This window comes from Tachypleus tridentatus, chromosome 7 (genome assembly GCF_004210375.1).
Source record: "Tachypleus tridentatus isolate NWPU-2018 chromosome 7, ASM421037v1, whole genome shotgun sequence".
Classification (NCBI taxonomy): Eukaryota; Metazoa; Arthropoda; class Merostomata; order Xiphosura; family Limulidae; genus Tachypleus; species Tachypleus tridentatus.
In genome coordinates this window covers 25313349-25329951 of record NC_134831.1, presented here as the reverse complement: position 1 = coordinate 25329951, position 16603 = coordinate 25313349, and the positions used below count along the sequence as shown (strand labels likewise).

Here is a 16603-nt window from a genome sequence, read left to right as displayed (position 1 = left end):
CAAACGTACAATGCATTAGTATTCCGAATATGTGCCCTTTGCTTTACACATATCTTTTATCTAGTTTTCATACTGTTACGCACTCAGTAAATTGCAATTCTCAATTATTATTCCAATTGCATTGTATTACTTCCTACAATTCAACGAAGTTATTTTTTGCTTTTTGAGATTTCCAGTTTTTACATCATCTCATACAGTTTCAATGTTGTTTAAATCTGAATTCTGAGCAGATCATCCCAAGCATGGAAGTGTTCTACCAATCTCTTTTTCTATTCAGGAATCATTTTACCATATTTCTTGTGGTTAAGATTATAGGGCTTGCTACAGAATGAACCCATGACCAGTTTGTGGTCTTCCTGAAAGTATTTCATGATGAATTGAGATATTTCTGTTTTGTTTTTTTTCAGGATTTTGGTGTCCAACATTATCTATAGGCCATTCACATTAATGTTTGAGATATAGCTTCAAACTTGTGCTGGTTTTCGTTACATATTACTGTAGATTTTGTACATGGACTATGGTATCTGTTTTTTTCCCACACTAAATAAACTGTGATCGATTATTTCCAACCTATTGATATTTGAATTTGTCTCTAAACAGTATAAGTACATCTCCATCTTCTCTGATGCCACTGTTTATGATCCGATGCGTACTTTAGAATTTTAGTCCTTTATTTCCTCTCAGCAATGTGATTAATTTGAGATAATGTGCACCTTTCTCTTTTTGAGGTAAAACTTGCCTCTGTATTTAAAGACAAGTTGTGTACAAAATCGGTAATTATCACTTTACATTTTATGGTGGTTATATACTGAGGAATTTACATTACAGTTGAAAGTTTTGGGTTTATACGGCGATCACTATTGTTACTAACAAAGTAATTATCACGTACTTTTTTCATAGTTTTGCTTACACCTTACACTAAAACTTAATCTCCCCACAGTTTCTCCTATAAATTATTCTTTAGCAACCCAAACTTTGGCTACTACTTGCCACTGTCATACGATGTTTTAGCTCCATAAACTATGAGTGTATTCAATCAATCACTCAATTTAGTTATTCATTTCACTGGATGAGCACCATTAATTTATGCAACCAAGAACAAGGAAAATTATGTTATTACACAGGTGATTTTACCAATATCTACGTGACCTGACTGTTCTGATTTAATGCATAATGCATGAGCTTGAAGTGAAGAGTCAATGGCTGTAAGGTTAAGATAATTGTCTGGTTGACGATGGTTGACGACATGAAGCATGTGAAATGAAGAAAATTGCTTTCATTTGCAGTTGTTAAACGTTTTTGATCATTTGAGTAAAAATAGATAGTGTAAAATTTTGATTTGGTTGTTTGGTGTTTATTAGTACAAGGCAACTTGGCTATCGGTGCCAAACAGCTGGTAAAAAGGCAAAACAAGACGTGTATAAAAGGGTGATTATGTCTTTTCTGCAGCGAAATAGTTCCCGTAAAAACAAAAAAAGGGTAAACATTATAAAATGTAAAAGATAAAAACAACACAGCAACCACACAACAGAAGACTGGATAAAGGTTAAAAACAAAAAGTGTTATAACATGGGAATTTTATTTTTGAAATTCCAGAAAGTAGTAAAACCTAAATAGAATTAAGAAGACTGATGGCCTGTAAAAAGTTACAAATAGGATTACCACTGATACTATTCAAAGTCACTGATCAGTTCTGATGATAAAAATGACGAAAATGTTACCGTCGCTCTTGGTCGTAACGAAGACAAGACATATCAGTTATCATGACGTGACTGTCACAAAGACCATACATTGGTTTATCGGCGTCGCATAAAAGAAAACTATGGACTACAATTCTGTGAGCAATGTGAAATCTTGTCAAGACAATCTTTTCTCTTCAATAATTGTGGAAACTATATAGTCTATCAAAAATATTTCTGATCGAAAAATGGTTGAAATGTTTTATACCCTAAGACAACTACCAACTGAGGAGAAGCCGAGCTTTGAACACAGAACCATAGTCCATTTATGAAACAGGCCTGGCCATAACAGCACCAGAGAAAATGGAGTTAACCACACTGTCAGCAAGCTGATTTAACTGAATAGTGACATTATGAAAAAACTGAATATTAAGAGACGATGGATAAAATTGAGCCAATCAGTTCAAAACATCAAAGAGAACAAGGTAAAACGTCATGTTAAGCAATTCTAGGCCCTTAGAAAGCTAAAAGAGTCTGTGTAAATCGTGCTGTTAGGGTAGGTTTTAGCTAGCACACGATCGAGGGCAGGAGAGGTGGTATACAACTTGGCAGTGAACACAGCAAATGTAAGAAAATATTGAGGCAGGACTAACCAAGGCAAAACCCATAGAGTCCCCTGATTTCAAACCATCCGTACAAATAGACATGAAAGAAAGCTTCGAGATTCAAAAGATGTTCGATAATGATAAGATGGTACGTTCAGTGTGAATTATCCACTTTCATCAGGTTCATCAAAGAAAGATCACTTGGTAACGTGCCATGGAGAAATGGACAGAACACTATACATGGAAACGTTGTCCAGTAGCAAACCCAGTTCAGTTATGTTTGTCCCAATATGGAGGCCTATAACTGATTGTTTATTACGAAATAGAAAAGCCTATCGAGAATCCAGACCTCAAGAGGTGAAGAGAAAATGCAGAGGATGTTCAATGCCCAGGTACACCTGACTCGATAATGCTTAATGTGTGGGCGAAAAGTCAGCTTATAGTCAAAAACAAGTCCCAAGAATTTTGTATCTGGCACCACAGACATAACATCTTCATGAGGTTATTATCCTCACTGGTGGCAAAGGTACATGCGAACAGTTTCTAAATAATAGAAAGTAAAATCAATTGCAATGGTACAACGCACAAGACGATTGAGAGCAAACTGTAGATGCTGTTCTATAAACTCATATTTAATTACCGAAACAAAACGTGGAAGTTTTCAACGCACAGACCATTTGCAAAAGTTGAAAAATGTGAAGGATGATGGCGTTGACTATTATAGTGAAAAGTATAATACTCAAAACACAGTCCTGAGAATTCCAATTCCTATGGAAATGAAAGAGAAAGTGAAGAACAGACATGGACCTAGAATCGCTTGTCGAATAAAAGGTTGTAAACAAAAATTGGAAAATGGCATTGCTACCCGTGGGAGTAAAAGTCACATAAAAGTCCATACCTCTATGTAGTGTCATAAGCCTTTTCAAGATCAAAGAAGATGGAAAATAATGTTCTTTCTTGAAAATAAGTCCCTATTCAATGTTTCAAGTCAACTCAGGTGATTCACAGTAGAGTGTTGTTGTAAGAAATCACACTGAGTGGGTGAAAGAAGATTGTTTGATTCTAAGAACCAAAAGATATCAGCATCCTCTACAACACTTTAAACAGACAGCTTATTAAAGCAATAGATCGATAATTCATTGAAATCTTGAGGCAGGAGATAAATGGCACAGCAACTCATAATGAGTATCATTAGATCCAATTAAATTACTGTAATGGATTTACTGTTATATATTTATTTTAATATCTATGTTTGTTAGAATTTAATACATATTTAGATATGCATATAACTTAGTGTTAAATATGTGTTCAGAAATTTCCGTCTATTCTCTAAGATTTTCGAGTGTAAGAATCAACATAACAATGTATGTAAGTAAAATATTGTTGCCAACTGAACTTTCGAGAACTTCATCTAATGCTTATGAATCTATATGCCAAGATACAGTTTTCATATTGTTTTAGTTTACTACAATTAATATACTACAAACCTCAGTAGCCATAGCTGTGTTAAATCCTTATTAGTAAAAAAAAAATATAGGTATTTGAACACGAACATTTATAGTTTTCGAACATAACAAACTACTTAAGTTCAGTGAATTAACTTTGGACATTAGTATTTCAATGTGGATATTAGATGTCTTAATCGGGAAAACTCACGTGTGAAAAAGTTATCTTTCCAGTCAAGTGAATTGTAACTGTCTATCAACATAAAATAAATTCGCTCATCGGCGTTTCATCGATTAAATACTCAGTTACAAACCATATAAAACACTCAACAACGTTATCAAATTTGTAAATTTGTTTATATAAGTCATTATTTGTAATAACCATATTTCATAACTGTTACTGTGAATTATATTATTATTTATATATTAAAATATATTTGTGCTAAGAAAGAAAATTGTGTATATCAATCTTGTTGGCAAAAATCATGAATTTGACAGATATTGACATTCAATTAATTTATTAAATAATTCTAAATCATAATGCATAACATAATAAATCGTTATAATATGTAACAATAATAAAATGGGGCCTCATATGGAATCATACACAAAATTAAAATTAAAATACTAATTGAATTTACTTTTATCAGTGCAAGCACGACTCGATCATGTGTGACTGATCATTAAAGTTTTCGTGAACTACCGTCCCTCGAACAATTAAAAAGATATAATAAAAGTGTATTACTCGAAATTGCCAAAAGTTAGAATTACAAGTTAAGTAATCAATGAGAGAAAATGAACTAAAAGTGCATTGTTGAAATACTAGTTGTTGATGATTGGTTGTTTTTAGGAAGCATTAGGAGAATATTCTAGAGTTTCCACCAGCCAATCAGTTGATAAGGATAAAGTAGAAATCCAGTTAAAACTCAAACAAATCTAGTTTGAACAAGCTCATATTAAAGCTGAAAGGCAAAATAAACGTCTTGAGATCAAACAAGCTTATATGGAAGTTAAAGAGAAAATAAGCCTCTCGATGCCGAACAAGCTCATACCGAAGCCAAAAGAGAGAAAAAGCAAGCCTGTATCAAAGCTAAAAGAGAAAGTAAACATTTCGAGGCCAGAAAAGCTCGTATTAAAGCCGAGAAAGAAATTAGGCTGAAAAAATGGAAATTACACTCAACTCCAATAGACTAGTGCAAAACGACAACTTGAACTCATTTGATATATTAATGAAAATGGAGTTGATATATATTTCTAAGATTTTGAAAAAGGTGTCCAAACTATTGAATGGACTATTAAAATGGTCATTATTTTTACAAAGTGTTTTAACTGGTAAAACACAAGAAGCTTATGCTACTCTTTCTCTGTAGAAGATTGTATTTTTATGACAAGATTAAAGCAGCTATTCTCAAAGCATACGAGTAGATACCAGAGATTTATAGACAAAAGGTTACTGTAAGCAAAATAATCAAACGTATATGGAATTCGCTCATGAAAATGAGGTTTATTTTTATCAATGGTATAATTCTATGCATGTTGACAACAGTTTCAAGAAACTAAGAGAATTATGTCTGATTATGAAATTTAAACATTGTGCAAGTGACAACTTTAAAATTTAATTGGATGAAAAGAAGGTTAAAACACCACAGAAAATAAATGCTCTTTCTGACAATTACACTTTAACACAAAAAACCACTTTCTTACAGAAAAATTCCTGCCATCTCAGAACAAAACATTAATTTCAGACCAGATAGATGACTCAGTATTGTTTCTAATAACGTTTTGTAATAGCCATTATTATAAAATGTGATATTGTTTGTATATTAAAACATACTAATTTTAAGAATGAAAGTTGTGTTTATCAATATTTGTGGCAAATATCATAATTTTGATTCATATTTACATTCAGATAACTTCTAAAATAATATTAAAAGTTCAAGCCATTTGAAATCGTAATATATAACATGATATATCAGAGACTTGTGTAAGACATGTTATAACACGTAACTTATCCAACTGATGTAAAGCGATTTCAATTTCATCATGGTGAAAGAGTAATTGTAGTCAGAGAGACCCACCTTCCGAATGGAAGGTTGAAATCCTTAGGTCTGAATCTTGGTATCCAAAAAGGATGAGAAGGAAACAGAAAAACTGAAAAGATACGAGAAACTCTTCTCAAGGATTGAGTAATGTTTAGGACATTATAAACTTCTTAGCTGTCAGAGAGCTAAATAGAAAGGGGTTGATTGGTACTCTCAATCAACCTTACGAATATTGGAGCTGCTAGAACTGGAAATGCTAGAAATGGATTTAATCCAAAAGCCCTTCTGCTTTTGACACCTTACCTGGTGTGGGTGGGCATAGGTCCAGTGATAAGCTATGCAATTAGAAAGAGAAGAATGGAAGGAAACAAGGCCCCTTTCTGAGCCTTCTGTATATCATGGCAAGCAGGACTCCACTACGGACGAGGAAATTGATTATAGAAATAGAATGAGAAGCTACCTACCCTTGTCACGGTTTCTACAGTCGTATATAGATGGCAGATAGATGATGGCAGGATCAAGTTTTGAGAGGACACTGAAAAAGGGCCATATGGCCTTATCCAACTTCTACAATGGCACATAGGTTGGGTGGAATCAACCACGACCAGTCTTATACACAACAATAGGAAAATTATCTCTCCCAAGTGGATCACTGTTAACTCCTAAGAGAAATGGGAAAAAGGTGAACATATTTAAAGATCAATAATGGTAAAATATTGACTGGATGTATTAAAGTGTGTAAAAGAGCCATCACTGAATAGAGAGAGGTTATAGATCGACTCCTTCTATCAATTTCAGTTCCATACCAGAGCATCAGAAAACCCTTTTGTTTGTCACCATGCCACTTCTCCTTACAGGAAAGGTGTGTCGACTTCCATGGATTCTGCTCCAGGGTTGAATGGAGAGATTTCTGTCATACGGTGAAGAGGGAACCGAGCAGCGACTAGAAACAATGGTAGGAACAGAGAAAGGACCTGATACTTATTAGTCCATGGCTTTTTCACAGAGGACAAAGAAACCTCTGATATTAGAAGACAAAGAGTCTGGCATAAGTACAGAAGGATCATACTGCTCACCAACCAAAGATGCAGAATGGAGGGCAGTAGCGTATGTTTTGGGTAGCGTGAAAGACAAAAGTTTCCACCTCTCAGGAAACGATAAGTTATTCATAGTCTGAAACAGAAATAGGAGGGATGGAAGCCATAGTTTATAAAGTAAGGGTCCAGGTCACACGAAACGAGCACAGGACAAAGAACCACCACAACAGGAGGCCATTGAGTAACCAAACAGCTAGAATTTAAAACATTGGAGAGGATTTTTTATGTAAGGCAGCAACTAACAATGTTAATAACATGCCTTTACAGACGAAGGAAGAGGGGATCAGGTAGATGTAAAAACCAGAATGCAGAAAAGGCCTTTATACTCCATCTTTGCGAATTGATATATGTTGCACGGCTGAAACTCCTAAAGAGGAGAAACTCGCGAGAATCTCCGACTCATGCAGGTTGAGAAATTCCCTCTCAACAATTACAATATTCAGAGTAGAATTCGGAGTAACCTGAATAGGTATATTCCCAATGGTTCTGGACTGCAACAGGAGTTTGGTATGTTTTGATTTCGATATTTTGACATGAATGTCACCAGATACTAGATTACTGATAGATTTTGGAGAGCCAGATAATGAGTGGAAAATCAGGAAGCAAAATACAGTTTCAACTGTACATTGGAACTTAGTATGTAAGCTATCCAAGTGTGGTTACTTTCCATTAAGGATTATTTAGCTCTAAATGGCATGTTCAGGGGTAGTATAATCCATATGATAACAAAAACAAAATTCGGTGCCGACTGACTCTTACCCACCGTGAAACCCTAAGAGGAGACATGATACAGAGGGATCCAAAAGCAAAATGCTCTGCAGCAGCGCCAGGGTTTCTTGGACACTTTACCTAAATAACAACATCAGACATGCAGTCCAGAATACCCATTGAGAACGTCCAATACTAGCAGTTGGTTGACCCCAGACCCGAAGAATTTGCCGATTAATCTTGGACTATGTCCTTCCCAGAGCCTCCTGTCTACGGGAATTCAAAATCAAAGTGGTGTGATGAGGTTGGACCTTTAAACCACTGGGATTCTCTCCGTTATGAGTCGCCACGCGCGGTAAGAACGTGTTGAATGTTCAGATCTCAGAGGATGTAAACTGAAATACAGAACATTCCCTGTGAGGTTCCCTTTTCACGAACATAAATCCACCTCGAGGAGAGTGATAAAGGAAAATAAGGATTAATCACACTGCTACTACTGAGGGTACTATAGTAAATGTATTTTGCATACTTTATATTGGTTTGGTATTTTATAATGGTTCTCTGGTGTAGCTGGTACTTACACTCAAAAGTTGTATCATATCCATATATCCATGCCCTTTATACCCATTTTCCTTAATATTTTTGATAATTATTTTCAATACATGTCCGCTATTTAAAATGATGGTCACTTATCATGAAACTTAAGTCAACTTTACACTAACTATTATAAATCTATATTTTCTATTAAATCGGCGTATTGATTTAAAAAAAACTCCTCATATGTTCGATTAATCATAACTAAATCGGTCATTCACTGAACAATGTAGACAAAAAGTTCTCAGAAGAAAACAATAAAACATTTGATTCTCACTATTTCATAAGCTGCACAGTTTTATTGTCTTCTTTTGAATAAATTCTCAAGTTTTTGAATTACAACAATTAAACTTCATTCCAAGCATCATACAATCGATTTTATATTTCCGACTAACAGAATGATAGGTAGACTTTTAAAAATACACACAGTTATATTAACTAGCTAAGCACTGAAAAAGGTAAAAATTTACTTTCACCAAAATATTGACATAAATTGGATGAAGAACTCATTTTCAAATTAAGATTTCTTTGAACACAAAGTTCCTATTCTTCGAATGGTCTAACACTGTCATCGTGGAAAGGCAGGTTTAGTGTTTTTTTTACTGTTTGCCTCATATTGTTATGACCAAAACCTTACTTATTTCTGTACTATTGACTCCCGATTTTAAGACTAAAATGAATAAAAGTGTATTCCGAGGATATATTAGGCTGCGTTAATGCGACACTCAATAGATGTGTGTTTTTCTTTCAGCAAAGCTACATTAGTCTATCTGCTGCTAACATAGATAGTAAAGTGTTATGTTTGAACATAAAAACTCATTAACTACATTTGTATTTTAGCAATCGATTCAAACAACTTATAACAAAATAACATATTACAGATAATATTACTTGAATGATATATAGAGTAATGACACGCACACCAGTGGCACAATAGTTTGTCTTCAGACTTAGAGTGATAAAAACCGGATTTAAGAAGCAATGATAGGTAGAACACGGATATCTCTTTTTGTAGGTTTGTGCTTAAATAAAAACACCCGAAACAATAGTAATGAACGATTTATTGATATAAATATATAAAAGTGTTTATATATTATACCTTTTCTACAGAATCTTGTATACTTGAAATTTTAAAAAAATCACGAATAGCAAATGCATTTGAGACTTGTTTTTTATATAAAAACTGTAAATAAATTGATTATTAGCAAAAATTATATTTAATCGTTATAAAATAACGTGAACTTTTGAAAGCTATCAATGGTATACATATTAATGGTTTTTCAAACTAGACCAAAAATTTACCGTTTTCAAATAATTAAGTTTTTCTATTCCTTTTAATCTTTTGAAGAAGAAGAATAGAGCTCGTGTTTTGGGTCTAGTTTGAAATCCATTAAAACTATTGTATGTGATTCTTTTGCTAACTCCTTAATTAGAAGGCTATTTTATATTGCAAAGCCAGGTATATAACACTTATGTAGTATTAATCGAAAACGTGTAACAATTATCCAACAAGCCTTGTTTGTAATAAAAGCGCTTGAAAGAAATCCTTAAACATAATTCCAAAATTTAGAGTAGCTAAAAATTGACTGTTAATTAGGTTTTTTGTTTGTTTGAAATTAAGCACAAAGCTACAAAATGGGCTATCTGTGCTCTCCCCACCATATGTATCGAAACCCGGTTTCTAGTGGCGTGAGGGCTCGACTGTTAGTATTTGTAAAGTTAGGTCTATTTAATTCTTCCGTTTTTGGCTAATCGGTACGTCTGACAGTTTCGATCCTCTTGATACGCACATCTTAGGGAAGTCCGTTGTGTATTTTGCGCTTAACAACAAAACATTATTGCGATCTTTGATAACCCTATGATTATATTTACTATAATGTATTGAGCCTTTTTCACAATTTGATTTTTAAAATATGTTTCAATCTTCTTTCATTAATTAAAAAAACAAAACATTTTAGTCAGTATACACAGGGTGTCGTAAGTATCCGTGTGTAGAAGGTCGATGGATGTTTTGTTCACATCACATGTTATTTTCAACGAAACTTAGAGCCACAGAAAATTTGAATTTGTTTATATTAAACTATTTTGGCTAAATAATTAGTTTAATATATCATTTCATAAAAGCAGCATTTTCAGAAATAAGCATAAAAATACTAAACATACGAATAATAGGAACATAGAACTTATAATAACATCAAAATAGTTTTTTTTTTAATTAGACACTCAGCTTGTCACTTTACAGCTTTTTCAGAAGTGTACTAAAACATAAACCGAAACTGATAGTACAAAGCTTCCAATAATTTAAATAATAAAATACGTTCTAAAATATATGGGAATGTATTTTATTATTTAAACCCTTTAAAGCATTGTACTGTCAGTTTCAGGTTGTGTTTTTGTGTAATTTCCCTGAGGAATATGTAAAGGTAAACGCCGAGTGTGTAAATAAAAACAGTATTTAGGTGTTATAAGGTCATTTATTTTTAGCATCGATATTCTTCATTGTACGTAAAAGGTATTTTAAGCATTGTTTAAAAAATAAATTTATTTAGGGCCAAGTGAGGTTAGTGTGGCAAACAGTGGAGATTAGATAAAGTAATTCACATCTTGACATGGAAAAACTCGCAATTTCCATTTTGTGGTCATGGTTGCGTAATAAGAGCGACGGTCAAGTCTTACTATTGGGTCTGATAAGAGAAGCCAAAACACTGACGGTGTGTGTGTGTGTGTGTGTGTGTGTGTGTGTGTGTGTGTGTGATGTTAATTAGCTCCAGTCCTTCTGGACTGGCCTGGCATGGCCTAGCGCGTTAAGGCGTGCGCTTCGTAATCTGAGGGTCGCGGGTTCGCGCCCGAGTCGCGCCAAACATGCTCGCCCTCTCAGCCGTGGGGGCGTTATAATGTGACGGTCAATCCCACTTTTCGTTGGTAAAAGAGTAGCCCAAGAGTTGGCGGTGGGTGGTGATGACTAGCTGCCTTCCCTCTAGTCTTACACTACTAAATTAGGGACGGCTAGCACAGATAGCTCTCGAGTAGCTTTGTGCGAAATTCCAAAAAAACAACACAAACCCTCTGGACTATCACTTCAAAAATTAACACAGACGGCACTCGTATGGTTTATGAGAAATCCATAAATTATCATTGTTTAGAATGTCATGGCTTTTCTCATTCATGAAAAATAATTCAGCACCAACTTTTATGCTAATTACCTGTGTCAGGTTATGATTACAACTCATAAAGCTTCCATTGTATAAAATAAACAACTCAATCGACGGCTCTAATGGAGGAATGATTAGACGACAAGACGTTATTTTTAACTTAATAAGCCGTGATACTGTAGAAAGAAACAACAGCTTAGAAGTATTATTTTATGAAAATTGGGTAAATTATTAAATAAGTATGTTGTCTGTGAAAGTAACATTATAGGTTCTTTTATGCGCTATATTTTGAACTATGTTTGTCTTACTGGTCAAAATTTATAAGTGAAGCAGTAACGTTCATAATCGTTTTATAAACATTATTATACCAGAATGAAAGTTATTCAGTCTTGCTGTTTTTCTGCCTTGTTAGTAATTTATATCTTGGATCAAGAATCAAATAGATTAATGGAATATAATATAGTAATGTAAAAAATTGAATGCTATGTATATATAGAAGCAGTAACAACATGTACTAGAAAAAGTAACACAATTTAGAAAGTTCTACTTAAATGTTATTTGATTTAAATTTGCTAGTTTCAAAGCTACATAGGAATTTTGAGCTTATTCAAATATTCAGGTATTTTCATTTTTGATTTTCAATCATAGTTATGTTCATAAAACTGTTTGTTTGTTTTTGAATTTCGCGTAAAACTACACGAGGGCTATCTACTCTAGCCGTTCCTAATTTAGCAGTGCAAGACTAGAGGGAAGACTCCTAGTCATCACCACCCATCGCAAACTCTTGGGCTACAACGAATTTATCAACGAATAGTGGGATTGACCGTTACATATAACGCCTCAATGGCTGAAAGGGCGATCGTATTTAGTGAGACGGAGATTCGAACGCGCGACCCTCAGATTACGAGTCGAACGCCTTAACCATCTGTATAAATAAAAATAAAAGAATGATTCAAAAGATGTTAATCAAACAGAAGACAGTACTCCCATTTGGGAGTATTTATCTTCCACAGATAACGAAAAAAATCACAAAATGGGATGGTAATGAACCGTGGCAAAATGGGCTGATAAGTGGAAACAGTAATGTCATCCAATGACGGGCATAAATCAGCGCAGCTGCACCTGGATACGAAGGCCAAAAGAAGAATGGAAGAGATTCTATTCTGAAATACCATTGTTTATTGAGAAAGGAAGATATAACCCAAGATAGGATACTATGACAAAGATAGAAGTTTAGTAGCGTACTGGAAAGAAAGTTGTAAATGACAGAAATGAAGAGGAGGTTTTTGGAGCTAAGTGTACAAACTAATAACTGAAAGTATACAGGATTAGTAGTGTACTCGTCACACAACAGTTTGACGACAGAGTTTTTTTCAATGAAATTATACTGAAGAGCTATGATTAAGAAGATGTATGCTATCTCAAATTGACCCCACCAGATATGCTGATGTTGTCTGTAATGATAACGTATCCAAAATGCTTTCAGTATTACATAAATAACTTCTGTGATATTTTCTTTTCACTTTTGGCTGGCTGTAAAGGCTTTGTTTAATCTAATTCTTACTTCCAAGTAGCTGCATAACATGTTATAAAATCCCACTTATACCAACGCTATATCTAAAACAGAATATATAAATATCATATGAAATAAATCAAAGCTATCATTTAACACTTTTGCCACTTTCAGTTGTGAGTAAATTAAATAAACACAAGTCAGTCATGCTATTCTACTCAAACAGTTAAAACGTTTTTTTGTAATAGAGAGTAATGCTGGGACACTGCTTTTTCTGCAGTTAGCAACTGAAAAATTATTTTTTGTACTTTAAATTCTAGAGGTCTCCAACTTCGTCTTTTACTCTACGTGAGCATAAGATGATGCGCTATTAAGTTTGAAAATTGTGACTTCAATTTTCTTTGTATGATCGATTTGTGTTTTTTATTTGTTTCAGTCAGTTTATTATTGTCCACTACTATAAATATCTGAACAATAATATTTAACTGATTTCTGTTTGCAAACAGCAGATACAAAAGATACTTGAGTGTGAGTGATTAACATTAATAACTAAAGTTAGTCTTTCTTCTTTGCTCAATTATTAATTTTATTCTATTATAAAATAATATTTCTTATGGCAACTAATAAATAACAGTGGCTTATGTAAAGGACTAACGGACAGTCTCATCAAAAGTTTTATATTTCTAGTTTTTATATAAGATTAATGTCCACTTTTTATATTTTCAGTTATTTTACATTTTATAAAACAACATTATAATAAATGTTTGATCCTGAACAATTGTTGGAGCAAGCTGGTTCCCTCACATAGGTTTTATCTAGTTTATTGCTCTTTTTGTGTTAGCAATAGTTTATGGAAAACATGCTTGTGTTATTTTAATAGATGAAATTCTGTATTGTACGAATAGTGCACTTCACGATGTAGCTGACGGTCATCATAGAGACTCAGCGAAAGCTTATCGATTTATAATGCCAAAATTCGGGATTCGATATCCACTGTAGAAAAAACGCATGTGGTCCACACTGTAGCTTTGCACTTAAACACAAACATACAACCAGTCAGACACAACATGGAAAAGTTTTAATGTTATTATTTGGGCTTTTTATGCTTTGTTACGTATTTTAAATGGATGTGAAATAAAAGAAACTGCACAGTACTATCTCAAGAAATTATACGAATATTTTAGAAACGCGTTCATCACGTCTAAATACACCATTAAATATATGTATATTATTATATGTATATTATTATATTCTTTTTTTCAGATTATTTGGAGGCGTCCATAATTTATGCAGTTTTTAGAATATCTTTTCCCTCATAATCCTAAATCTAAATATATCATAGAAGCTAAGGCATTATGCAAAATTAGTTTATTACTAATAAAAACATGATTGATTCTGTAAAAAATATCTTCTTTAAATGTCTCTAGTCTTTGTATTTGTGTTTTTCGTAAGAGAACATTTTTATTTAGTATTCCGTCCAGGAGTACAGACGATGTCTTAAAACAAAAACAATGACCAGGTGTGGGTGCTCTAACCCACTACATCCTACATCTTTACTACATTTCGTTGTCTGCAGCCAGATGTGGGAATATGGTTGCTTACAATAAAAAAGTAAAATAATAATAATGATAAATATAAAGCAGCAAGAAGTAATAAAATGCTTTACATCAAAACTGTTCTTGAAGTTAGCATTCCAGTTCCCACTGTGACGTTTAGACATAATTACCAAGTCCAACCAGTACTATAAGCATAATTTTAATATTCAACCCTTCCATTATACTATCTCGACCTTCAACGGTTCTAATGGTGTCCATACAGTAGCAGATCTCATATAGAGAAAGTGATATAACTACTACTACTTTTATTTATTTGTACAAGACATAAAATATCCAGTAAGTAATTCCAATTATTTTTTTTATAATAAAGGTTAAATATTATTATTTACTGTGCATATAATAATATTGTTTAAGCCATTGTTTTCAAGTCTGGTTGAATATTTATTATAAATTAATTTAAAATATTTAATTAAAGTTTACTCCTCAAACCACTTAAGAATATGTTCGTGTACTAATACACTACGTGGCCAAAAGTATGTGGATACCCTTTCTAATTAGTGAGTTCGGCTATTTCAGCCCTACTAACTGCTAATAGGTGCATAAAATCAAGTATAGAACCATGCAATCTCTATAGACAAACATTGGGAGTAAAATGAGTCATACTGAAGAAATCAGTGAGTTTCAATGTGGCACTGTCATAGGATGCCACCTTCCCAACAAGTCAGTTCGTCAAATTTCTGCCTTGCTAGAGCTGGCCCGGTCAACTGTAAGTGCTGCTATTGTAAAGTGGAAACGTCTAGGAGCAAAAACAACTCAGCCACGAAGCGGTAGGCCATACAAGCTCCCAGAACGAGAAGGCAGAGTGCTGAAGTGCGTAGCGCATAAAAATCGTCTGTTCACAGTCTAAACACTCACTACCAAGTTCCAAACTGCCTCTGATAGCAACGTCAGCTCAAGAAATGTTTGTCGGGAGCTTCAGGAAATGGGTTTCCATGGCTGAGCAACCGATCCTAAGATCACCATGCAAAATTCCAAGCGTCAGCTGGAGTGGTGTAAAGCACACCGCCATTGGACTCTGGAGCAGAGGAAACGCTTTCTTTGGAGTGATGAATCACGTTTCATTACTTGGCAGTCTGATGGACGAATCGGGGTTTCGCAGATATCAAGAGAACGCTACCTGCCTGAATGCATAGTGCTAACTGTAAAGTTTTGTGAAGAAGGAATAATGGTCTTGGGCTGTTTTTCATGGTTTGGGCTAGCCTCTTTAGTTCCAGTGAAGAGAAATTTTAATCCTACAGCATACAATGTCATTCTAGATAATTGTGTGCTTCCAGCTTTGTGACAGCAGTTTGGGGAAGGCCCTTTTTGTTTTATCATAACAATGCCACTGTGCATAAAGCGAGGTCCATAAAGATATGGTTTGCTGAGGTTAGTATGGAGAAACTTAACTGGCCTGCACAGATTTCTAGCCTCAATCGTATCGAACACCTTTGGGATGAATTCAAATGGCGACTGTGAGCCAGGCCTTCTCGCTTGACATCAGTGTCCGACCACACTAATGCTCTTGTGGCTGAATAAGAGCGAATCCCCGTACTCATGTTCTAAAATCTAGTGCAAAACTTTCCCAGCAAATGAAGGACTATGGTTTGGGAATGAAATATTCAACAAGCACATATGGGTGTGATGATCGGGTGTCCACATAATTTTGGCCGTGTAATGAATAAGAGAATAATGCTATGTGTTACATTTGGTGGTATGTTACTCTTTAAAAAGGGAAGTCCAAAAATTAGTATTACAATAGTTATTAATTATTTGAATGCTTAAACACAAAAGTGAAGGCTGTATTACTAACTTCAGGAGCCCGGCATGGCCAAGTGAGTTAAGGTGTTCGACTCGTAATCTGAGGGTGAAGAGTTCGAATTCCCGTCGCGCCAAACATCCTCTCCCTTTCAGCCGTGGGGGCATTATAAAGTCACGGTCAATCCCACTTTTGGTTGATAAAAGAGTAGCCCAAGAGTTGGCGGTGGGTGGTGATAGTTAGCTGCCTTCCCTCTAATCTTACACTGCTAAATTATGGACGGCTAGCACAGATAGCCTTTGAGTAGCTTGCCCAAAATTCAAAACAAACTAACTAACTTTAAGGACAGTTTTGCTGCCTTTCCATATATCATTTCTTGCTGCTTTTTGCTGTCATTTTTAAAATCTTTATTGT

General features: G+C 34.3%; 1 protein-coding gene across 1 annotated transcript in view; it reads right to left on the bottom strand.

Annotated features, from left to right (window-relative positions):
• LOC143254936 (protein turtle homolog B-like) overlaps nucleotides 1–1255 on the bottom strand; it is a 56462-nt gene extending 55207 nt beyond the window's left edge. The window contains exon 1 of the mRNA XM_076509846.1: nucleotides 1135–1255. Within this exon, the coding sequence (XP_076365961.1) occupies nucleotides 1135–1255 (121 nt within the window). The remainder of the gene's footprint in view (nucleotides 1–1134) is intronic.
• Between the last annotated feature and the right edge of the window lie 15348 nt (nucleotides 1256–16603).